This window comes from Nicotiana tomentosiformis, chromosome 6 (genome assembly GCF_000390325.3).
Source record: "Nicotiana tomentosiformis chromosome 6, ASM39032v3, whole genome shotgun sequence".
NCBI classification, from domain to species: domain Eukaryota; kingdom Viridiplantae; phylum Streptophyta; class Magnoliopsida; order Solanales; family Solanaceae; genus Nicotiana; species Nicotiana tomentosiformis.
Genome location: NC_090817.1, coordinates 130,479,650 through 130,504,754, shown reverse-complemented (window position 1 = coordinate 130,504,754; position 25,105 = coordinate 130,479,650). Strand labels below are relative to the sequence as shown.

Sequence of the window (25,105 nt, the reverse complement as noted above, 5' to 3'; positions counted from 1 at the left end):
TTTTCGTGATACTTTCTTCATTCCGTGAAGTTTTGTTAATGTACTATCATTTTTCAATGTTATATAACATTCTGGTAATTGATATATTAAACTTCACGCGAACTCCAATGGTCAAATACTATAGTTATAAAATCAAGAATTTGATGGCAAGACTAATATAGTTCCATATTAAAAGCAAAGTAATAAAATAAGCAAAAAGTATTTTTTGTACTATGTTGCCATGAAAGAGCTTTTTCCTGCATAATATGTGCAAAGAGAGATTAGGGACCAAACAATCTACAAAGTTTTCTTTATCATAAGTATATAGTGTCCAATCTGATCCATATGCAAACATGCTATGACATAAATGGAAATTCAAAAATTTTCATATAACATTGTATACTCGTATCAAACACGGAAGTTCGGTTTTTCATCTATTAAGTTGAATCAAAATTCAGCAAATACATAGAAAAAAATAAGTAAAAAGATACATTTAGCTCTTAATGCCTTAATCTTTTTTTTTGTCGACACGACGATACTATCTATATTTTTGTGATGCACCAAGAAGTACCCACATAATATTACTATTTTTTTTATAGGAAGAACTTATAGATATGCCTTTATATGCAGATAAGTTTTAGACATAGTTAATACTAATAAAAAGAAATTAAAGATGCAATATATTATAAATCCTTCCTAGTGTAATCAAAGGGGGCTTTAAGCGCAAAGCGCAATTGAAGTGTGGGCTTTAGTTGAAAAAAATGCAACGAAGAAAAAAATAAAAATATATATCTAATGCAAGAAAAAAAATGACAATTTCATTCATAATGATTTTCTTAACAATTGAGATTTCATTTTTTCAATTCCATTTATTTGTTTTGCGCCGCTTTATTCAAGAATAGGCAATGAGGCGCACACCTTAGTGCCCTGCCTATAAGGAAGCGCAACTTAAGTGAGGCGAAGCACATACCCTGAGCTTCAAGGCTTAAGCGCGACTTAAATGAGGCTTGGACAACACTGCTCCTTCCAAATAAAAAAGTACACGTGTTGTTGTTTAGTCAGATAATAACAACGGAAGCTCGTCTTTGTAATTGACAAATAATACTTTTAATGATTTCAACAATTTTAAACTATAAGTGAACAAAAACAGTTCAAGAACTGATTTTGTCTCTTGCTAGGTTCCTGCGGGTAAATACTTACCGCTTGCACACATTTTTTATATTTCTCCAATGAAAAATAGGAAGTAATTATGGGAAAAGAAAAGGACACAATTGCTGCCTGCATTGCAACATAAGTTCGTTGCACAAAAATAATGCTTACTATCGCAATAATTTTAGTATTCTACAGGAGAATCTAAACCAAAGTATAGCCATACTACTTTTACTGTATTTTCTATACCAAAAAGAGAAGCTAATACCAAAAGAAACTTACTCAATATCCAAGATATACACAATGAAAGTTACTTACAAGTTACAACACGCCTAATTACACAATGGACATGCGATGAGGATAATCCCAGAAAGCTATATTCAAAAACTCTACTCCTTTAAAAAATTTGTCACCTTTGTATAAAATTGCAGATCAAAGGAGAGATTATTGATGAGGGAAAAAACCTTGATTAAACAATCAAAATTCAGCAGCTTTCAACAGCTAAGAACTGCAAGGAAAACACAGTAAAGCTGGAGAGGAATTTTATCAAACACTTAGAGACAAAAGGAGGATAAAGAAGAACAAGACAGAACTTGGTACTAAACTAAAGCAAATCAAAGAAATACAACAGAGATAGAATTGTGTTGTAAGAAGCGGTGCTTTCTACGTGGCAAATTAGGGTGAACCTATCATCAGTAGAAAAAATGACAAAAATACCCTCATGATGAAGCACACATGTTGGCCATCACATGCGTGCTTATCCTCTATTATATACTAGTTAGGGTAGCCCGGGCTTTTGCCCGGCCCCAATGTAAATAAAACTACATTATTTTATTATACATTGTGATATCTTACAATTCTAATCGTACTATTCTATGAACTTTCACTTATAAGGATATTTTACTAATTTTTTAAATTATTTGTCATTAGTTATTACTAAAGTGAGATATAAAAAGTAGTATCATTTTTATATAATGACAATAATAACTAAAACATTTCATATTTGCATCGCCAATTAGCTCTGCACCAATATAAGGAAAACCAACATATTAGACTAAAACAACACAAAAATACTCTTAACATGATATGATATTGTCCAATTTCGTCTAAGGTTGCACGATTTTCCCCAAAAGTCTCACATCATTAAGAGTATTCAACACCTTATTAGTAGAATTTTTTTTCTTTCTACTTTATATATCGGACTTTGTCCAGACACACTCAACAATCTCCCTCTTGAACTAAGTTTCATATGACCCATAATCGTTCATGGGCTAATTTGGAGATTAGTTGTGTGTCATCCACATAATACCAGTAGTTACAGACACCCGAAGCTCAAATGGTATGTATGCATCTTCAAAGTTACGGTAAAGTTCATAAACCGGATCATAGACGGGCATATGCACTAAGCCGGATCCCCACAACACACTGCACTATCTCCATACTCGTCAAGTCAAATCATTCGCTCTAATACTAGTTGTTGAACTAAAACGGCCCAAAGTGACATGTGTGAATATTATCTGCTTTGGGATAAGCCCGCACAGTTTTTTCCAAAATATCTCATCTACATGGTATGCTAAATAGCGACACAATAGTTTGTGGCGAAACTTATGAAATGGTTAACAATATTTATAACTTAGAAATTTGGAAGCTATATAAACTCGATTCAAATACTTTCCAACTTTCCCATTGTGGTTGAGTTTATGGCTCTCGGTGAAGCTTATTAAATGGTTAACACATATTTATAACTTAAAAACTTATAACTTATAATTACTCGCTAATCCCCCGCCAATTCTTTGTTATTATTACTATTTGGAAATCAAAGTCATTTCTTTAACTATGTTTTTTCGGATCATTTTTAAATTTTTTAACTATAATCTTGTTCTTGCTTTACTTGTGATAACTGTGTAATTTTATTTTTTTTTGGGGTCGAAACTCGAAATGCTATAGGAGGATAAATGATAGATGTAGGTGGTTTGAGGGGGTGATTGGTGGATTTGGCCTTATGTGGGTCCCCTAGCTTCTACATGTTCCGCTCATAGGCAAGCCCTATAAGTAATACTTAGTAATGATTTATCAAAGAGTTAAATTTGTAGTGGACGCGGGTTCTTAAACGTGTAACCTTACATCATTCCTTTTTTCAAGTGTTTAAAAGCCCCCAACTTGATTATATTTACCAAAAGACTGAGAATTCTGATAGAATAAATTGAAATATCATGGTTTTTTTTGTCAATTCACATTGATTGGAAGCTCTTCATATAATGTTCTACTAATAATATAAAACACCCAGTTAAGTTATACAGATATTAAAAATGGGAGTCCACGTGTAGGGCAACGACAGTAAGAGTCAGCTATAAGGTTGAGCTGGAAATGAATGAAACTATAAAAATACCCAGACAAATTAAAAAATTCAAGGGAACACACACGTTGACAAAGAGGTGCCTGTGTTCCCTTTTCTAATAAGTAGTAATTAGTAGTAGATATATGATGAATTAGGCTAGAAGATACTAATTCGAACGCCACAATCCAAAGGGGTGAATAACCCAAATTTAAAAATTTATAAGGTTACAAATTTGTAAGCAAATAGGAACATAAAGCAGTTAAATCTCTAGAGGAAGACTTTTCCCCATTCAGCAACAACAACAAACCTAGTGTAATCATACGAGTGAGATATGTGGAGAGTTGTCGTATTTTATATTTTATGAAGATAAATAGGTTATTTTCGCTACACCATCTGCTCAGAAACAACATAGTCAAGACTTTTAGTTTTCTGTAGAGAAGTTGTTTCCTATTCATTCCCGTTATATTTTCTTCCTAGACATTGTCTAAATTTTCGTGACCAATCTATTAATTAATATCACAAGAGAAGGCTCCAAAAATTAGATCTTGCATTTGCCATAGTACTTTTTTTATTTTAAGTTTGGTTAGTGTATACCAGTGTCATGATCAATGCAAGATCTAAAAGTCTTTACTTTTAGAAAACTTTGTATGAACGAAACAAGGCCAAATACAACTGATTAAGACATAATTTATAAAATCATTATAAAAGAAATTAAAAAGAATTTGTACGAATCCAAAAATTTCCAAAATAATTAACGTCAAGATATCATATACTCCAGTAAGCCTATTCGAGTGACAAAAATAAAAATACTGAAAGTTACAATTTGTACGCCGTTAACGTTTAAAAGTAGAAAACAAAAAAGAAAAAAGAGGGTGATGGTCGACGCTTGTTCACCGTTCCAGCAGCAGATCGATTTCTTTTACGCCCCTTCCCAAATCTTTCTTCTATCTCCACTTCCCAAAGGAGGTTTCTTCAAATCCAGCTTCTTCAATCAAATCATTTTCCCAAGGTTCAATCTTAAAAAAAATTCTCAATATTTGATTTTTCACGTTACGTCCCTTGATTTCGTTGGAACTATCTGAATCGGCAATTATATAATGATGGGATCTGAATAACACCTTCTTAGAAATAATTTTTTGTCTCGGTAGTTTTGTTTGTTGACGTTTTAATTGGATTCATAGGATTTTGACAATGTGGGATTTAATTTTATAGGATGAAGGAGGTTGCCATATGATTTGAGCTTCGGATCGAGTGTGAAAAGGAATGGCGTGGTTTAGTGGGAAACTTGATTTGGGGAACTTGGATCTTGCCGGTGCCGTCAATAAGCTCAGTGAGAGTGTCAAAAACATTGAAAAGAATTTCGATACCGCACTTGGTCTCGAGGAGAAATCTGATGAATCTACTAGCACTGAAGGTACCTCTTTTCGATCGTTATATGATTATATTATACTTTTCATCGTTTTATCTATTACGCTTATGTTGGTCCAAACTTCAATTAGCTAATCCTAGACATAGTTGGGTTCAGCTATATAGATGTATGTCAATTCCACTATTCAGGAAAATTAGGATTCTTTTGAACTAGAGTTTCTTTAAATCTCACACTTATCACTATACTAATTTAAAATCCTGAACCAGACTAAAAAGAGTCTTGGTGAACATCCGGTCCTAATGTAAGTGTAATCCCAAACAAATCATAGATTCTGGCAAAAGTTGCAAATTGATAGCCTCTATACCATATTCCATGCATTCAGTTAAGCCCACTTAAGTATATTATATTGCTGCATTTTTTAGGAATAGTCAAATTTTAGGGCTGACTGATTTATTTCAATGCTTCCTTTTTTTTCTTGTGATTGCATGCAGGTTCAGGATTATGGCCTTCAAGTACGGATAGGAAGGCCTTGTTTGATCCTGTCATGGCTTTTATGGGACAAAAAGGTGGGGAGACTGCTGTAGAATCTATAGAGAAAGCTGAGTCATCAAAGCCCGCCTTGCCCACAGAGGAGGTAGTTGAAGATTCAGCTGAATCTACAGTTCAACATGATGTAGTTCCTAAAGAACCAAAAGAAGAAACAAGGGACGTAATTGAGCAAACTAAATCTGTTGAAGAAGCGAATGAAGAAGCACAGAATGTTGATGAGAAACCAAACCAAAAGATATCTGCTGAAGAAGAAAACGGGGAAGCAAGAGCTGCTGATGTCAAACTAGACTCTGCTATGGAAACAAAGGTTGAGAGGGAAGAGCAAAGAAGTGCTACCAGACCAGATGAAAGAAAAGCTGAAATTGATTCAGTGGCTGAAGCGTCAGAAGTCAATTTAGATCATGCTCGGGAAAAATCTCCAGAAATCCCCCAAAAGAATATTCCGGAGGAAGAATCATCCGAAAATCTGGAGTTGATTGCCTCCCAAACATCAAATGCTTTATCTCAAACTGAAGTTGGTATCCCCCTGCTTGTTGACTCACAGGAAAATACCGACGATGACAGGGAACAGAAGAAAGAAGTCACTGATGAATCTCCTCTAGTTCAATCACAGGATGCATCAAGTGACCGAGCAGACAGGGAAGAGAAGAAAGAAGTGACCGAGGAGTCTCCTCCAGTTCAATCACAGGATGCGTCAAGTGACCGAGTAGAAAGTGGAAGACCTTCTGTTTCCGATTCTGTAACTGCCAGTGAAGATGGCAGTGTTGAAGAGCATTCTAACAGGAGCTTTCTTGGTGACCAGCACACAGATGAAGGTCGGAAGAGGGTATCTGAATCAGTTATGCATGAAAATGAGTCAGTTAGTAGACCTGTTGGGGCTACCCAGCGAGGAAATGATTATGAGACTGACATGAAAGAACAACGGTTGAGCTCCGGAAGCAACTCTTCAGATGTTACAGACACAGTGGTTGAACTGGAGAAGCTGAAGAAGGAAATGAAAATGATGGAAACTGCATTACAAGGAGCTGCTAGACAAGCACAGGTATGTCCTTATGCTCTTTTAACAGAAATTTGTGCACCTGGTGTTCCTCAGCATCAGCAATAACGCAGGATAACATGCTGAATAAAACAGGGAAATGTCAAGGTTCTGAATCTATCGATATTATTTGAGAATATGAACTATTTTGGTGTCTGCACCTTAAGTAGGAGTGTCCAATAATTCCCATTGTGTTATCTAAAGATTAGCTCAATCCCATTCGTTTTCAATCATCCTCCCAACTTGTGAGGTCATCGATAAAAGTTGCTTCAGTGAGTTGAATTTTAACTAAGGCCAGCTTCAGTTAAAAAAGTCTTGATTTGAATCTTCAGTGTGCGTCATTGACTCATTCCATTTGACATTTTCTTGCACTTGTCTTATATAACATAGTTTCCCATCTTGAGGTCCCAAATGTCTGAAAGCATGGATATTTCCCGTTGTTTGAGTCTGTGGATCCTTTGAAAAGTTGCAACATCCACTGGCACGGGATGTTGGTACACGCCTAAAGACAAGACTTAGAGGGAAGCTAAAAATGTGTTGCATTTAGCCCTTTCTTATTATGCAGGAAGATTATTCCAAAGACAATAAATAAATATTAGGTTTTGGGAGATTGGGACTAATTTTTCCCTTTATGTGCTTAACTTCTCATTATCCAAACTTACTGTTATGCAGCATACTTGAAAAAAGAATTCACTTGGTGTGCTGGACCTGAATTTCAGTCCTTGTTTATAAATATGAACATTCAATGAGATGACATATTACTGTTTTTCCTTAGGCGAAAGCTGATGAAATTGCGAAGTTGATGAATGAGAACGAGCAATTGAAGTCTGCTATTGAGGATCTGAGAGTAAGTTCCCATCATTTTAAAGTTCCTTTCGAGGCTATAACTCATTTTGTTGCTGTCTACTATTTTTTCAAATGGCACGAGTCAAAGACATACTATAGTTTCAGGATGGATCATCCTTTTCATTTTTGTAAAAATTTATTCTATATTTTTTCTAGTTTTAATTTTCTGCTTGTTATTTAAGGATATTTCTTTCACTTTGTCCCCTTGCTTGCATTTTTTCTTCTGGATAGGTAAATCTCACATGTGGGCCAGTATTGTGTAAGCTCTCTGCTTAACTGGTCAAGTCATCTTAATTACCAGCTAACTTGTTAAGCACTTTTTATAAATATCGTCAATATGATCGGACTTCTCTGGACTAGATGTGTGGAGGGCAGAAAGAATTATAGCTGTGGCATAGTGTTACATCATTGGTGACTTTGACATCAATACACACTGCATTTTCTCTTAGACAAATCGTATCTTCTCTTCTGTTTGTCAGATGACTTGTACTTAATATGTTCTGTCATTCTCTCACTGCTTGTTTCGTATATCAATTTAGGTACAGAATAATTAGGGCGACAATCATCCTTGCAAGCAATTCTTCTATCGTTCATTTTATCTTTCCTTTAGTACTAATATCATTTGTGCGATTGGGTCTGTAATTGCTGCTGGGAATTAGCATACAGCACACCAATATCCATGTGTTTTGTAATGAATAAATGGGTATAATTGATCCAAAATTTAATTAATATATATATATATTTTTTATAACCGGTGTCTGGGCTAGCTTGCGCTCACCTCAACTAATTCCACGGGGTACCTGCTATCTCCCACTTCATTGACCACTAGGGTACACCCCTTGGGTGCTTATTTAAACTGATGAGTTCCAATGCAGTTTTAAAAACTTTCTAGTTCCCTATTCTGCAGCTTTCCTCTTATGTTGACTTTAGGTTCATCTTTCAGCCCTCAAAACTCCCTTCTACTTTTATCTTTCTCTGCTTACTCACACTAATTTTATACAGAGGAAGTCCAATGATGCAGAAGTTGAATCTCTGCGAGAAGAGTACCATCAAAAAGTGTCTGCTCTTGAGAGAAAGGTATGTATGTGTTCAAAGGATGTTCAGCTTGAACTTCCACTGCTGTAGTATGTACTTGCATTATCACTTAATCATCAGCTGTTTCTCATTGCAACTGTAATATGAATTTCTTGAAAGACAGTTTGATTGAGCTTACACGTTGTTGCTTAGTTTTGCTGCTTCATTTAGGCATCACTGAATTTCTCTGCTTCATCTTTTATGCCTTTAACTTCTTCATATTTTATGCTCGGAGATTCTGTATAATGTTTGTGTGGTCCTTAGTTTTTAAATTTTTAAATGGTTCTAGTAAACTCTAACAATGCAGGAATGTCTTGCTGATGGGTGAATAAGTGAAGAAAATTGTGCCTCTAATGGGTCGAACCCCTTTCATGCTAATTAGTAAGACTATATTTACTAAATATATGAATTGCTTGTTATTTTAAAAATGAAAGAAATTAAAAGTAGAAGCAGTTTCTTTTCAAATTTCCAAGCTTTCTAAGTTAATTGATAATTTTGAAGAAATTTTACCATCCTTTCCTAATATATATATTTACTGCTGAAACCTCGTATGTACATTCTAGAATTACAGTTCCCCGGTTAATTTTTCTAAAGCAAATCCTCTTACCTTTAATTTTAAACTTTGTCTGTGTCATGCTTGAGGGCATCATTGTTATTGTTTCTTTAATATGGAACTGTGAATAGGCATATCACAATGTTTTATTACTGATCAAAATATTACTTCAAAGGCCCTAGGGCTTTGTTCTAGTGGCAAGAGTGCAACACGTGATGTGCGGGTTAGACACACTTCATAAGTTGTACCCTGTCACAGTCAAAAGTCTAGTACTTGAGTGGAGAAGGTGGGAGGATGGGATAATCCACCTAAGTTCGATTTGCGTGCTAGCTGGCTTTTGAGGATTTCTTGGCTATCAAAAAAAAAAATTATATTAGAAAGTTTTGAAATAATGGGAAGTCAAAGAAACTGAGAAAATGAAGAAAATAAGATAATTTATGGGTGGAGTAGGGCGCGACCTTTATAAACCCTTATGATGCCTTATTTACCCGATGTGAGACTTCAACGCACACTTCCACATGTATAATCTGATTTTTGGGCGCGACCTTTATAAACCCTTATGATGCCTTATTTACCCGATGTGAGACTTCAACGCACACTTCCACATGTATAATCTGATTTTTGGGCTCACACATGGACTTGAATGTGGACTAACGAGTGCGAGCACATGCATGCTAAGGTTTTGATTTTTGATACCATGTGATAGAATCCGAACATTTAATTCAAACCCTTAAGACAATAGGTGGAGTAGTGCAAGATCGTAATAAACTCCTCCGGTTGTCCGTATAAACTTGACGTCAGTGTTATCAAAGGCAAAAAGCGCAAAAAGCTCTAAGGTCTATTGGGGTTTTAAGCGCAAAGGGCAAATAAAGCATGGACTTTAACGAAGAAAGACGCAAATGGAAAAAAACTACAAATATGTATGTATAGTCCAAGACTAATATCTATAAGCATGAATACAAAATATATGGACAAAGGAATTTAAGAAACTTTATTATAAAGTGAAATATCAATTGTTTAGCATCGCCTCTTCATGATTAAGCTTATTGGCAAGGAAAAGTATGCCTTAGAGCCTTGATGATAACGTTGAAGCGCCCGCTAAGCGAGAACATGTTTTGAGCCTCGCTTCACGGCTTAAGCGCGCCTTTGATAACACTGCTCGATGTAGGATATAATGTAACTCGAGGACAAATTTGCTTCTTTGTAGATTTTTCCTCTTTTCCTTCATTTAGAAGATATTTTCTTTTATGTTTTTTTAAAATCCATGGCCTGAAATATTTCTCGGCCTTTTCCTTCTTTGGTCAGAGAAATCTTTTATAATTTTACTGTATAAAGCTTACAAAACTCCGTATATTTTAGAAGGAAATGTTATTAATGCTTCACATGTGGCAATACATTCATATTATAGCCAGGTGATCAAATAATCCGAGACATGAGAGGCGCTGGTGGGAACTTCTAAATGAAGGAAAAGAAGAAAATATTTGAGCTGTCGAGTTTGCAAGGATGCAACCATCTACTTCTCCTTTACTTAAGATCATATTTCCTGTGGAATGTGTCTTAGCATTACTGTTTGCGATTAAAAGGCGAATGTGCAATGTGTCGTTATGTTGTTGTTAAATGTGCTACTACTTTCCATTTAAAAAAAAAGTTACTAATGAAAATTTTGACATTCATTTATTTCAGGTTTATGCTCTAACCCGGGAGAGGGATACACTACGCAGGGAACAGAATAAGAAAAGTGATGCTGCAGCTCTTCTCAAAGAGAAGGATGAGATAATTACTCAAGTAATGGCTGAAGGTATGATAAACTCAAACTGTCTCTAAGAAGTGGTTTTAATGCATTATACCATCATTTGGCCTTTGTTTCGCATGAAGCTTTCCTACTATATGTGGCATATAGGACAATTGTAAGTTAAGAACAAGGTAAACTTACATTAATGTTAGGTGGTGTCTTAGATTTTATATAGACTATGAATCTTAGATACCATACTTATGCTAGAGTGTGTGTCATATATACTGTAAATCTTTTGTGGAGAACCATATTTTGGTGTAGGATCTCTACTTTTTTGGTATACGGCTTGTATACAGGATTTTCCCATCATTTATATAATCATTTACCTTATCAAAAAACATATGTGTGGATCATGCTTGTTGCTAATATGTAGGTAGTGTCAAAACAAAAATTTGAAACAGAAAGAAGGCTCGATGGTGATGCTGTAAGAAGTTGATGCAGTGTGTTAGGAATTAGGATTGAGAAATTTTCATTTCACATAATCTTGAGCTCAATTTGCACATTTACATTTTGTAATTGGCTTGATAGTTTTGTTGGTATTTGAATGGTTTGAATTATATTATGATGTCTGATGATGAAGTTTAACAGTTCCCGAGTTGAATCTATGACAGTTCATTATGTGTTTTTACGTTTCTTTCTGAAAGTTATGATCTATAGATGCTTGTTGCTTTTCTGTTTTGTTTATTTAGGCTTGTATGTTGGTGGCATCTTAAAAGAACAGAGGACAACGAGCCACCTTCGGCACTCTAGTGAACTAAATTAAGGTTATTTGGAGAGGATAGGACACTAGGTCAAGATTAGACCTTCAGATACACCGGTCGAAGTTGTGTAATCATGACAATTGAAGGTGTTAAAAAAGAGACGTGTTAGACCTAAATTACATGGAAATAAATTATTTCAAAAGACGTACAATATCTTGGAACTTATGCAGACTTATAGAAAAATAAAACCCAATAGAAAGAAAAAGATACAGGTGATACCAACTAGCTGGGGTTAAGGGTTAGTCATGTTGGTAATATTATGTTAGGTTCTGTGTTCAATAATCTTTTTAGAAGTTTGTATGTTTTAGGTAGAGGTTTTAGTGCTCGAGGACCTAAATTATTGAATATTTGAAAGAAACAGGCTCAAATGGATAGCGAGGATTCATATAGCCAACTACATCTAGCTTGGGATTGAGGAGTAGTTATAATAGCGTAATTATTGTTTTACTTACAGGTTGTATGAAAGATACAAATATATGTATTATAAAGATAAATTCCATGTCTTCATATCATACTTGTATCTTACATGATACTGGTATCTGTATCAATGCTACTTAGATGGTAACTATGGTACATTGATTAGATGTCTGGAAGTAACTTGATAGCTAGATGTTTGTGGGGGTTGGAAATGACTGATAGAGTAAGTAGTCAACTGTGCTACATAGCAAATTGGGTTTAGACATACATTCTGAGTCCAGAATATGATCAGCAATGGGCAGTGATCATTCTAGGACCTCCCTGCACAGACCATAAATGGGTCTAAAAATTTACACCTACAACTGCACCAAGCATTATAAAGCTTTTCAAATTACAGGGTGTGTTTAGGCTCACTAGGATTCTATCTCTTCTCTAATTTTGATTTCATTAGAGAAAATTGAAATTCAAGATTGGTCGAATAGGCTGTTTGGGTGTAATTGGACAATCTGATAGGTACTCATGTCTTAAAACATGGGTTCCTTGGAAGAAGTCTGAAGTTTGTGCATGCTGTAAGTTACATCATATCCAGCCTTTTGTGAGGAACTTTATCTGTTGCTGAACCTTTGGCTAGAGTCTCCTCCCTTTTTTTTTTTTTTTTGATTGGTATATTTGTCTAGAGTCTCCTGCTGACACAGTTTAATCTTTTACCTGGTTGACATGTATATAATATTATGTGGAGAAATATCTTCATTCCTTTAAAGTTTGTATAAGCCCTATAATATTTTGGACTCTTCTTATGCCATTTCAAATTTTCAAATGTCTAAAACTTATTGTTTCTTCCAGGTGAGCAGCTTTCTAAAAAGCAAGCTGCCCAAGAAGCTCAGATGAGAAAATTAAGGGCACAGGTGTGGAATCAGGCATACTCATTATTCCATCTCAGAAAGCTTATTTATAAGTTTTAACAAATCTTCCATTTGTTTTGAAAGTTAGATCAGAGAGCTTGAAGAAGAGAAGAAAGGATTACTTACCAAGCTTGAGGTCAGTCATTTTTATTTTATGTAGTGACCTCATTATAGATATTGTGAGGAGTGCCTGAATTTTTCATTGTTCTATAACAAAAGGTGTCTGGATTACTTTCAGCTCTCTCCTATTGTGGTTATGTGTTCTTTTTATGTTCAAATGTTGAATTCCTTGTTTTCATTTTCACGAAATGTTTTTTCTGAGTTTTCAGCTAAATAGAGTTTTTTGTTTTAACATGCCTATTATCATTATTGGAGGGTAGAAAATTTTCTAAAACTAACACTAGCTGCAGCAGAACTTCATCTTAAAAAGTGGGAAGTGTTCAAGATATGTTTGGTATGAAGGAAAATATTTTTTGGAGAATGTTTTCCGCAAAATAGGTCACCTTTTGGATAAAATATTTTCCACTAGAAGGTGGAAGAGAAAATGTCTTACCTTACATATGGGTGGAAGTCGTTTTCCTTCACAATTATCCCAATTTATTACTTCATATCACTGCTCGACTAACATGTTGGACATTATTATAAATCTTTATACTTAAAAGTTTCATCAACACGCTATCCAATTTGCTAACATTATTATTAACTATTTGATAAAAAAATTGGAAAACGTTTTCTACTCACCAACCAAACACCCGGAAACATTTTTCCGGAAGATATTTTTCAGAAAATGACTTAGTTTCCGGAACACATGACTTAGAAGTTAGAAGTTGCCTTTTGCTAACCTCTTGAGTAGAATCTTGCAAGTGTGCATTGAGCATTTTAAAGAGTATTTCAGGACTTTTCTTGGTACCTCGCAATTCAAAAGTCTCTCCACGGCTGAAGAATGAAACACAACAACAACAACAACAACAACAACCACCCTGAAGAATGGAACACCCCTAGTGAAATTAGATTTTTTTTTGTACATTTACTTCAATGTTCCCTCATTGGGTTCTTGAGTTGTTAACTGAACTTTAGAGCTGTTCCGAGTTAGTTTTTAAAATCGTCACCCAACAAGTGTTAGTTGTGGGTTGATTGCTTTACGTTTGTTATTTTACTTTACGTGGGATTATGGTAGAAGTTGTTATTTCAAGTTACATGCTTATGCCTTTCCTAGGTTGAAGAGAATAAAGTAGAGAGTATAAAGAGAGATAAGGCTGCAACGGAAAAACTGCTTCATGGAACAGTAGAAAAACATCAAGCAGAACTTGCAATGCAAAAAGATTACTATACTAATGCGTTAAATGCCGCAAGAGAAGCTGAAGCTTTAGCTGAGGCACGGGCTAACAATGAAGCCAGAACTCAACTAGAGGGTCGCCTAAGAGAGGCTGAAGACCGTGAAGCCATGTTTGTTCAGGCACTTGAAGAATTAAGGCAAACACTAAGCAGAACGGAGCAGCAGGTTTATATTCTTGAATAGTGTCCTATCGGGGTTTCTCAATCTAATTCCCAGTGCCTAATAATTTCTTCACCTGCAGGCAGTTTTTAGGGAAGATATGTTGCGCAGAGACATTGAGGATCTCCAGAAAAGATACCAAGTATAACTGCATTCTACTTTTTTGTTTTGCAATTTTTTCTGCTTTACTGCTTAATTATGTTTGCTTTACATATAGTTGGTCTTCTATGTTTTAGGCCAGCGAGCGTAGATGTGAGGAGTTGATAACACAAGTTCCTGAATCTACCAGACCTCTTCTCAGGCAGATAGAAGCCATGCAGGTTGCTGCTGAGATGTTATTTTTCATATCGTATAAATGGTCATGGACCTCATGGTATATGGACCGCTTTTCTAATGACTATGTTTCTATGCATCTTCTTTGATTACAGGAAACAAACGCCAGAAAGTCTGAAGCTTGGGCTGCTGTCGAGAGAACCTTGAATTCACGTCTTCAGGTTTTAAGAGAAACATATACAAACTTTATTTATAGTTGAAACTCGAAGGGATTCTTAATTTTATTCTGCAGGAAGCTGAGGCAAAAGCTGCAATTGCAGAGGAGAAGGAGCGATCTATTAGTGAACGCCTTTCTCAAACCCTGTCTCGAATCAATGTGCTTGAGGCTCAGGTTCTTTTACCTATTGCTATGATGCTGCTTCCATAGAGCTTCTTCCCAGGAATTTGCTTACAAATTTGGTATTGCAGATATCTTGTCTAAGAGCTGAACAGACACAGCTAACAAGGTCCCTTGACAAAGAGAGACAGAGGGCCGGGGAGAATAGGCAAGAATATCTTGCTCTAAAGGAGGAAGCTGAGACTAACGAAGGTCGTGTGAATCAGCTTGAAGAAGAAATTAAAGAAGTCAGAAGGAAACACAAGCAGGAACTACAAGAAGTATTAACTCACCAGGAACTCCTGCGGCAGGTAACCACATTATGTTTTACTTTCCAATTAATTAGCTGTGTCAATGCCTTTTTGCACCGATGATGCTTTTGGTTTTACATGCAGCACAATATAAATATGATCAAGATGCTTCAACCGAAGAATATGTTTACTTGTTCTTTTTTGTACCAGCTATGGGTTGACCTGCTAGACATTTGATAAGTTTATTCTCTTTTAAGTTCTGAGACCTACTAAATGGTTGATGGCATTTAGCATTTATCTAAATCTGTGGCAGTAAATGCTCTATCACCTGAGCTTTGCCACTTGCGTAATGACAATTGTTCGCCGTTCTATCGTCTTCAAAAGCATAAAAATAACGAGAGAACGAAAATTCTTAATATATAAGCACAGGGCACAAGTTTTGTAATGGTATCACTTAGAGTAATCTGCACTGGAAGTTACAGGTGAAGCAATTCATGTTGTGATAACTTCTTACATGATTTAACACTATGCATCTCCTATTCTGAAATCCGTGATCGCTAAACCTTTATCACATATTTATTGGTGGAATTTATTTAGACTGGATTAATACCTGGAAACAACCTGGTATTTCATGCTAGTTATTCTTGGTGTTTATTTTTATTAATGAGAAATATGTTTGATTCAATTGTTCCCAAATGTTTTACAGGAGTTAGAGCGGGAGAAAGCTGCTCGTTTGGATCAAGAAAGGGCAACTCGTACTTCATCTAATTTTGTACCTGATCAAAGCCCAATAATGAAGCAGAAATCTGGGATTGAAAATGGTATTGATACCAAGTTTACTTTTCAATATGGAGCTTTATAGGTTTGTGTTTTCCGATGTCTAACAATCACCTAGATGCAGGAAGTCTGACACGGAGACTTTCAAGTGCTAGCAGCTTGAGTAGCATGGAGGAAAGCTATTTTCTACAAGCATCTTTGGACTCGTCTGACAATTTATCTGAGCGTAGAAATGCATTGGAGGGCAATGTGAGTCCATACTTTATGAAGAGCATGACATCAAGTGCTTTCGAAGCTGCTCTTCGTCAGAAGGAAGGGGAACTTGCGTCGTATATGTCTCGACTTGTATGTACTATGGACTCTCTTACTGATCCTTTTAATCGCATATCATGTGCACTTATATTATAATTTTGATGTTCTTGTTGGCCTTTTTGCTCTGTGTTATTAACCTTATTTAGTGGTAGCATTTATTTAAAACAATGAACCATAGGAGCTGAAACTGTCGTGGTTTACTTTCATGCAAGGTTATTTTTCCTTGCAACCAGTTTGCTTTCATTTGACCTCCTTCTGGTACTAACTGATTGATTCTTCCAGGCATCTATGGAGTCCATCCGTGACTCCCTGGCTGAGGAGTTGGTTAAAATGACTGCAGAGGTCAACTCTTTTCTCCGGATATATAACTTCTCTTTTCTTCTAAGAGTTTTCCCTTTGTAATGTTCTTTGTTTGAAATTTGTTGTATTTGTTTAGTGTGAAAAGCTTCGTTCAGAAGTTTCCATGCTGCCTGGCATTCGGGCAGAGCTAGATGCACTTAGAAGGAGACACTCGGCAGCTCTTGAATTGATGGGTGAGCGTGATGAGGAGGTACAAACTAGTTTCTTCTCTGCGGTTCATGAATTTTTTCCTGCCACAAGCATATTTCTTGCTGATCCCAAATTAGGCTTTATAAAGGGAACTTTCTTTTTTCTATTTTACTCATTAAAAGGCAACATGTCTATTTGGGAAATCATTCTATCAGGAACTGGAAACTCTAAAACAGATATTTGTTGAAATCCCGCGAAGTGTAATGTGATGCATGTGAGAAAGCACGGGAGAAAATATGTTATTGATATTGGATGATAAATACAATACAAGAGGTCCTTATTTATAGCTATACACTACAAGGACATATTACTCCTATTCCAATGTGGGACAAGACTATATTATGTACATAGCTCTAAACTAACACTCCCCCTCAAGCCGTGCATACAAATCATATGTACCGAGCTTGTTACATATATAACCAATACAAGGATCAGTGAGGGATTTAGTGAAAATATCTGCAAGTTAATCATTCCACCTCACAAACTTTGTAGCTATCTCTCCTGAAAGTATCTTTTCTCTGACGAAGTGACAATCAATCTCAATGTGTTTAATTCTCTCATGGAACACCGGATTTGATGCAATATGAAGGGCAGCTTGATTATCGCACACAAGTTCCATCCTACTGATTTCACCAAATTTCAACTCCTTGAGCAATTGTTTGGTCCAGACTAGCTTACATGTTGCCATAGCCATTGCTCGATATTCTGTTTTTGCACTAGACCTAGCAACTACATTCTGCTTCTTGTTCTTCCAAGACACCAAATTGCCTCATACTAAAACACAATATCTGGACGTAAAACGTCTATCAGAAGGTGATCCTGCCCAACCAACATCTGAGTATCCAACGATCTGCTCATGATCTCGATCCTCAAACAGTAACCTTTTGCCTTGAGCAGATTTTATATACCGAATAATGCGGACTACTGCATCCCAAATTCCCAATGACTATCACAGGGAGAATTCATAAACTGACTTACAACACTCACATGATAAGAAATGTCGGGTCTAATCACTTTGAGATAATTTAATTTACCAACCAGCCGCCTATAGCTTGCAGGATCGCTAAGCGGCTCCCCCTGTCCTGACAGAAGTTTAGAATTCGGATCCATCAGAGTGTCAACAGGTCTGCAACCTTTCATCTCTGTCTCCTCAAGAATGTCAAAAGCATATTTTCTTTGAGAAATAACAATACCTGAGCTAGACTGAGCAACCTCAATACCTAGAAAGTACTTCAATCTGCCTAAATCCTTAGTTTGGAAGTGCTGGAAGAGATGCTGCTTCAGATTGGTAATACCATCTTGATCATTGCCAGTAATAACAATATCATCAACATAGACTACCAGATAAATACAGAGACTTGAAGCAGAGTGTCGATAAAACACAGAGTGATCAGCTTCACTATGAGTCATGCCAAACTCCTGGATAAACGTGCTGAACTTACCAAACCAGGCTCGAGGAGACTGCTTTAGACCAAGCGACATACAAAGCCACGAGACTCCCCCTGAGCAACAAAACCAGGTGGTTGCTCCATATAAACCTCATCCTCAAGATCACCGTGAAGAAAGACATTCTTAATGTCCAGCTGATAGAGAGGCCAATGACGAACCGCAACCATGGATAGAAAAAGGCGGACTGATGCCACTTTAGCCACGGGAGGGAAAGTATCACTGTAATCGAGAGCCCAAATATCTGAGTATATCCTTTGGCAACAAGACGGGCCTTAAGTCGATCAATCTGGCCATCGGGACCAACTTTGACTGCATAAACCCAACGACAACCAACAGTAGATTTACCTGAAGGAAGAGGAACAAGCTCCCAAGTACCACTTGTATGTAAAGCAGACATGTCGTCACTCATAGCCTGTCGCCATCCTAGATGAGACAACGCTTCACCTGTAGACTTAGGGATGGAAACCGAGGACAAAGAAGATATAAAGGCATAATGGGGAGATGACGTCGATGATAACTCAAACCGACATAATGAGGATTAGGGTTACCGTATACCTTTCCGAAGTGCAATCGGTGTACTAGGAGCAGGGTCAGGTGCATGACGAGAACCAGTTGGGCCTGATGTAAGGCGCAGACGACGATGATAAGTCAAGAGTGGTGTTCCTGTGGCTGGGGAACTAGGAGGAACAACACTAGACTCCTCAACGGTTGGTATGGGTGAAACCTCTGTGGTCGAAGGTGGAGGAGGAGCTATAGTAAACTCCTCAAAGGTCGGTATAGATAAGACCTCAGATATATCATGGTGGTCAGCAAAAGTAAAGAAAGGTTTAGACTAAAAAAATGTGACGTCAGTTGACATAAGGTATCTACGAAGATCAGGTGAATAACAACGATATCCCTTCTAAACACGATAATAACCAAGGAAAACACACTTGAGAGCACAAGGAGCTAACTTATTTTTTCCGGGGCTAAGTTATGAACAAAACACGTGCCCCAAAAACACGAGGTGGAAGAGAGTATAAGGTTGACTGGGGAAACAATACTGAATGCAGAATCTGATCTTTGGTGGGAGATGAAGGCATCCGATTAATCAAATAACAAGCTGTGAGAACTGCATCGCCCCAAAAACACAACGGAACACGAGATTCAATTAGAAGTGTGCGAGCAGTCTCAATAAGGTGCCTATTCTTTCTCTCTGCAACCCCATTTTACTGAGAGGTATAAGGACAAGATGTCTGATGAATAATTCCTTGAGAAGTCATAAACTACTGAAACTGAGAAGATAAATATTCTAAGGCATTATCACTACGAAAAATGCGAATAGAAACACCAAATTGGTTTTTGATTTCAGCACAAAAACTTTGGAATATAGAGAATAACTCAGAACGATCTTTCATTAAGAAAAACCAAGTACATCTTGAGTAATCATCAATAAAACTAACAAAATAACGAAATTCCAAGGTTGAACTGACTCTACTAGGATCCCATATATCAGAATGAACTAAGGAGAAAACAGACTCTGCATGAATCTCAACACTATGCGGAAACGAGGTTCGGGTATGTTTCCCAAGCTGACACGACTCACAATCTAATGTAGACAAACTAGATAAACTAGGCACCATCTTCTGAAATTTGGATAAACTAGGTTGTCCTAAACGTCTGTGGCGACTAAGAGGCAATAGTAATCTTTGCTTGAAATTACATGACCTAACAAGAGATGACATCGGGTCGTCGACCCTAGTTTGTGGGACACCGGGACAAGCGCCAGTACGGAACGTACCTAGTCGATGATTGTGTAAGTGGCGACTCAGATGTAGCCTCATGGGCGAAATATCAAAGCTGGATGTCTGGCACGAGGTCCCGGGTGGGGCGGTATCAGGACGGTGGCGACGACAACTTGATTTTAGCTAATAAAGACGTTTGCACGCTGTCAAAGCAATAGAAGATAAAATAGAATTCCTTATCAAATATAAAATGTACTTCAGCGATCACATGACGACGTGATGTAAATTACCATCACAAATACAAATATTGAACATTAATACAATTATTACTAATTTTATATATACATGCAACTTTAATACATATTTGCGGCCCTAAAGCTTCTTATAGGACTGGCGGGTTCGCAACTAGAGTTGGCTTGGGCACGCTATTTCTTTTGCATTAAATGCTTTCCGGATTTCCGACGACGCCTTTTCCGAAAGCCCATAGGCTTTCAACGTTCGATCAGTCAGCCAGTAATCTGCCCCATTGATCCAACTAGCTTCTTTGATCCACGCCTCGAAGATCGACATATCGACACCCAGCGCCCTGCCAAGCGAAGCATAAAGAACGCCTAATATGCCTATGTCCTGTGTGATCATGCGACTATTCATGCTAGATGGCAGTTCTAGCCTCATATTGAGCGGTTGATAGCTTTTAACAAGCGTTTGAAAATCAAGATATTCTATGCCGTAATCCTTATTGAATGTTTCCAAAACACTTTCCGGCTTTTCAACACCTAACGCTTCCGCAAGCCTTGTCAGTTGGTCATCAGCAGCCAAAATCTCCATCGCTACGAACGATGCGCCCATGAGATCTCGGTAGGTAAACATTTTTGCGTTCCGATCGATCGCAAACCTCCCTCGCAGCATGGGTGGTGGATGAACGACGCCGTGGTTGTTGACCATAAGAAGTTGAAGCAAATTTTGATATAGTTCTGCCGGCATTCCAAAAATATGTTGCAATGCATTGACCGACGCATTGTCCGCCGAGAGATAACCGGCAAGGATCATTCGAACATAAAAACCATTCATTAGGCATTTCACCTCTCCATTCTTCGATTCCTCTATTTGGCAAGTATATGATGCTCTCGAACTCTCAAACGTGTTGGCAGGCTTCAGTGTCATATGCGCTATCGGTGCAATGCCGTTGCCGCTGATAAATACCAACGTCGACCGATGTAGCTTTTCCTGATATGGCTCAAGACACTTCACGATGTTGTCGTGAGTGTTGGATGGCACCGCAACTAAGATGTATTGCGCGAAATCGCATAGATTGCCGAGATCTTCCTCAAAGTCTGCATGGTAGCGGCCGGTCATTGCCTCGATGGCTTCGATGTCAACCTGACGACGAGCCTTATTGAAGATCCTTCGATGATGGGGATGTGCGTACACTTTAACTAATTTGTGTGTTCGCCGATTGTAATTGAGAGCGAGTGTCAAGCCGTAATTGCCGCATCCTATTATGCCTACGGATGGAAAATTAGCCATTTGCAGACGTCGCTTATATTTAGGTTTTAGTTGTTTCTTGAGGTTGTTTGCTATTTTCGACTGAGATATTTATAGGTCAATTGATAGTTGGCTGATGTGGATCTGACTGGAGGCCAGGTAAGAGGTGAGGGCGTTTGGCACGCAAATCCAAATAACGCCAGCTACAATGCGATGAGATAGATACAGGTCTTTTGGTTGCAATTTTTAGTTGGTGATTTTTAAAGGCCGATTGGTACTTGGTTGACGTGCATCTGACTGGAGGCCAGGTATGTGAGGGCGTTTGGCACGCAAATCCAAATGACGCCAGCAATTTCTTCGTAGTGGCGCGCGGATGTGAGCAACTGGTAATGCCCCTTGCAAGCGATCGTGGTCAGATTATCATCAATGTTGATGGCTTGATTAATCTCCCAACACGGACGACTTCGGTCTTGCTTAAAAGTCGTGCCATCGCTGTCGAAAGCGATCAAGGCACGAAGAGAGGAATCGATAAGGCTCAGTCGGATCCGATCTATGATGTCGGGAATGAGCTTAATTAGGGACATGATCGGTAGAGTAGTTAAGGGGAAACATGAGCGGCAATGAAGCTTAAATGCTAGGCAACATTGTTTAGGGGTAAGTTGACTTTTGGGAGAGAGGGATGTGTTACCTGCAATGAGCTGGCAGGGCCATTATCAGCGTGGGGCACGCTGGCATATGTTTGCGTGAAGGCTCAACTACAATAGAACTATTTTATCGTCGTTGACTTTTATAATGGAACTACAGCCTTTCACCACTCAGTTTTCTACATCTCGCTTTTGATTGCCTTCTATCATGCCCGCCAGCGACGCAACGTGCGCTGTCGCGATCGCCTTCCCCGAGGGCAACTGGAAGGAAGAACTTGCTGTGCTCCGTGCCGTAGGCGACCCTATTCAGGTCATTGAAATCGCAGTTAGCCGTGGTCTTTGCGGTATTTGTAATGTTGTTGCTGCAATGGACCCTGAAATAGTGAGAGGCCTCGGTGAGGTCATCGGGCTTATGCTCACTCTTAACCAACGTATTGCAGCCGCCGCCGCTGAAACCCCGCTGCGTGACCTCAGAATCGGCTACCAGTGCGTAATATGCCATCCGGACATAGCCAATGCTATGTTAGCCACTTCTGAGGGAGTCGGCCACATCGTCCGCAAAAGGATCGAGAACGAAGTCGAACAAGACATCAAAGAGGGCTGCTCTGTTTATGTCTTCGTTCAGCTGAGAATGAGCTCCATCAACACTGCCGTCTCTGTCCATTTCACCCTTCAGTTCGCGAGGGCGGGAACTATCTCTGATGCCAGAATGATAGAGGGTTACAATTTCATGAAAGGCAATGACACAATGATTGTGGAGAAATTGAAGAGTCATCGGAGGAAGCACGGTATTGAGAGGCCCGACCCTCGTCCACCCGCTTCCAACTTTGAACTCCTCTTCGCCTCTGTCCCCGACAACAACAAACTTGCTGTCACCGATTTCACCCATCTCGGTCCTGTTGAGCGTGACAGGGAATTGCTCGGCAGCACGATTTTCGGCATTGCCGCTAACAAACCTGGCACTGTAATTTATCAATGCGACAAGGTCATGTGCTTGGAAGTTGACGTCTGGGCACATCGGGCGTTGAAGGTGCTTTACCGCCTCGGAGAATAGGCATATAGCGCCGGCCGTGGCACTAGTTTTGGTCTCTATACCGGCCCCTCCTCCTGCCTTAATCTTTCGGGTGCTGCACTCACTACGTTTTTCAACTGCACTAATCTTTGTTCCCTACTGTTGAGTCACGTCTTTGTCCTCTTCTGCGATCACGCCACCGGCGCCTACAGCGCTAGAGAGAATGTCCTGCCACTCACCGCCTTCTCCCCTGTGAATACTAATCAGTTCGAACCCGTGGAGCCTCAGATCGTCAAGGAGTATGTTCTCAGACTTTTCGACGTGCAGACGATGGTTGCTCCACGCGATCCAAGCCGCGACAACTACTTCAGCCAATATATCTGTTTCCGGGAGCCGCATCCTTGTGAAGAGTTCAATGAAATTGGTGTGTTGATTCTCGATGCCGCTGCTCAAATGCTCGAACGCTACGCCGAATTCCATGAGGATGGTCCAAAGGATGATAGCGAAATGGCGCAAATTACATCTGTATTCTGATTTAGTGCCCTTGAGCTCGACTCCTGAATATGCCGTTCGTCGGGTTCTTACAAGATCGATTGTCTTTGGTGTTTGTGCAAACTACATTATTTCAATTGCAAATTGATTATCTCACGAAATCTAGTCTTGCTGCTCATGTTATTTTTCAGCCAGATGTTTTATTGTGTATTTTAATTTAAATACGAAATCGTCGCATTTTTTACAATTATTGTTGTGGTTTTTCATAATCCACTATTTCGGCGTTGAATGGAATATCCGATTTTCCAATAATCCCTACTCGGTACGACTTTGCTTTGGAGTGGGACCTCTTTTCCTGATTTTGGGGCAATGCTGGCTCATAAAGTGCGACAAACTGGCAAAAAAGTAATAATGACCACTTTTTATCAACTGTGGCTGCATTGTCAAAAATTATCGACACAATATTTAATCTAAGATGTTTTTGCATAGCTCATTATTAGGCTGGGCCCTTTGTCTTACGCTCGGACAAATCACAATTATTTCCATTCCGTAATCCATACAGGCGCCCACACTTCACAACATTTGCCATCACCAACCCGCCTAGTCCAAGAAATTTGCACCGAGCAATCTCTAAAGCTTTTGTATGCTATGCTGAGTTCTGCGAATATTTGTTGCGATATCAGCAGAAGTGGACGGATTGGATGTTTGACTGCGGCTTTGCAGAAATGTGGCGTTGATGTTCCAGATTGCACCGTGCCTTCATGGTCCCCGACCAGGCGTTATTCTGCGATGAATTCAATCGCGCAATTACCTTTGATGCTCCTCCATGCTGCCTTGATCTGCTGTGCGACTATCAAGTTTTTCTTCTGGAGAGTGAATCGCATGATGGTATAGGGCGTTATCCGAAATGCGCACCGCCACCTAGTGTTGCTATCGTGAGGGGTGGGCTGTCTGGCTTTGTCGCTGCAACAGAATTACTACGCACAGCATTAGAGATATTACTCTTTTCGATTCACTTGATGAGATCAGGAATATTGGGGCGCCGCCAATACCCTATGGTGACGTTTTGCACTTTTTGACCTCGTTCGGACAAGTTCAGGATTGCGTCCGACGCATTTTTTCTTGGCGCAGGAAAAGATCACACAGTTCTATATTACCGGCGGAAACGCTACACATGGCGCGCCGGTCAAGCTCCGCCGGCAATATTTCAACGGGCGTACGCCGGCTGGAGGGCACTACTGCACGGAAGGTGTGAATGAAATGGCAGGAAACTTATCGCTCCAATGAAAATCACTTCCATGTCGAAGGAGCGACGTTTTGATGAGGCTTACGACGCCTGGCAGCCTTGGCTCAGAGAGTTTGGCCAGTTCACATAACACACACTGCACTAGTGGAGATTTTCACTGGTCGTGTCCCTCCCGGTGGCGAAGCGTGGCAAAGACCCGATGATTTCGAAGTTTTCGGCATACTAAGATTCGATTTCGGGCGAGTTTCCTCTTGT

General features: G+C 38.7%; 1 protein-coding gene across 2 annotated transcripts in view; it reads left to right on the top strand.

Annotated features, from left to right (window-relative positions):
- The first annotated feature begins 4,245 nt into the window (after positions 1-4,245).
- LOC104104790 (golgin candidate 5) overlaps positions 4,246-25,105 on the top strand; it is a 34,396-nt gene continuing 13,536 nt past the window's right edge. The window contains exons 1-18 of one of the 2 annotated variants that reach the window (XM_070177812.1): positions 4,246-4,475; positions 4,679-4,880; positions 5,327-6,426; positions 7,196-7,267; positions 8,269-8,343; positions 10,577-10,691; positions 12,707-12,768; positions 12,854-12,901; positions 13,982-14,266; positions 14,343-14,402; positions 14,497-14,580; positions 14,689-14,754; positions 14,826-14,924; positions 15,002-15,220; positions 15,867-15,981; positions 16,062-16,282; positions 16,532-16,591; positions 16,686-16,799. In XM_070177812.1, coding sequence (XP_070033913.1) covers positions 4,730-4,880; positions 5,327-6,426; positions 7,196-7,267; positions 8,269-8,343; positions 10,577-10,691; positions 12,707-12,768; positions 12,854-12,901; positions 13,982-14,266; positions 14,343-14,402; positions 14,497-14,580; positions 14,689-14,754; positions 14,826-14,924; positions 15,002-15,220; positions 15,867-15,981; positions 16,062-16,282; positions 16,532-16,591; positions 16,686-16,799 — 2,946 coding nt within the window. In that variant the 5' untranslated portion in view covers positions 4,246-4,475; positions 4,679-4,729. Of the gene's footprint in view, positions 4,476-4,678; positions 4,881-5,326; positions 6,427-7,195; positions 7,268-8,268; positions 8,344-10,576; positions 10,692-12,706; positions 12,769-12,853; positions 12,902-13,981; positions 14,267-14,342; positions 14,403-14,496; positions 14,581-14,688; positions 14,755-14,825; positions 14,925-15,001; positions 15,221-15,866; positions 15,982-16,055; positions 16,283-16,531; positions 16,592-16,685; positions 16,800-25,105 lie in introns of both variants that reach the window. The other variant, XM_070177811.1, reaches the window with a different exon arrangement.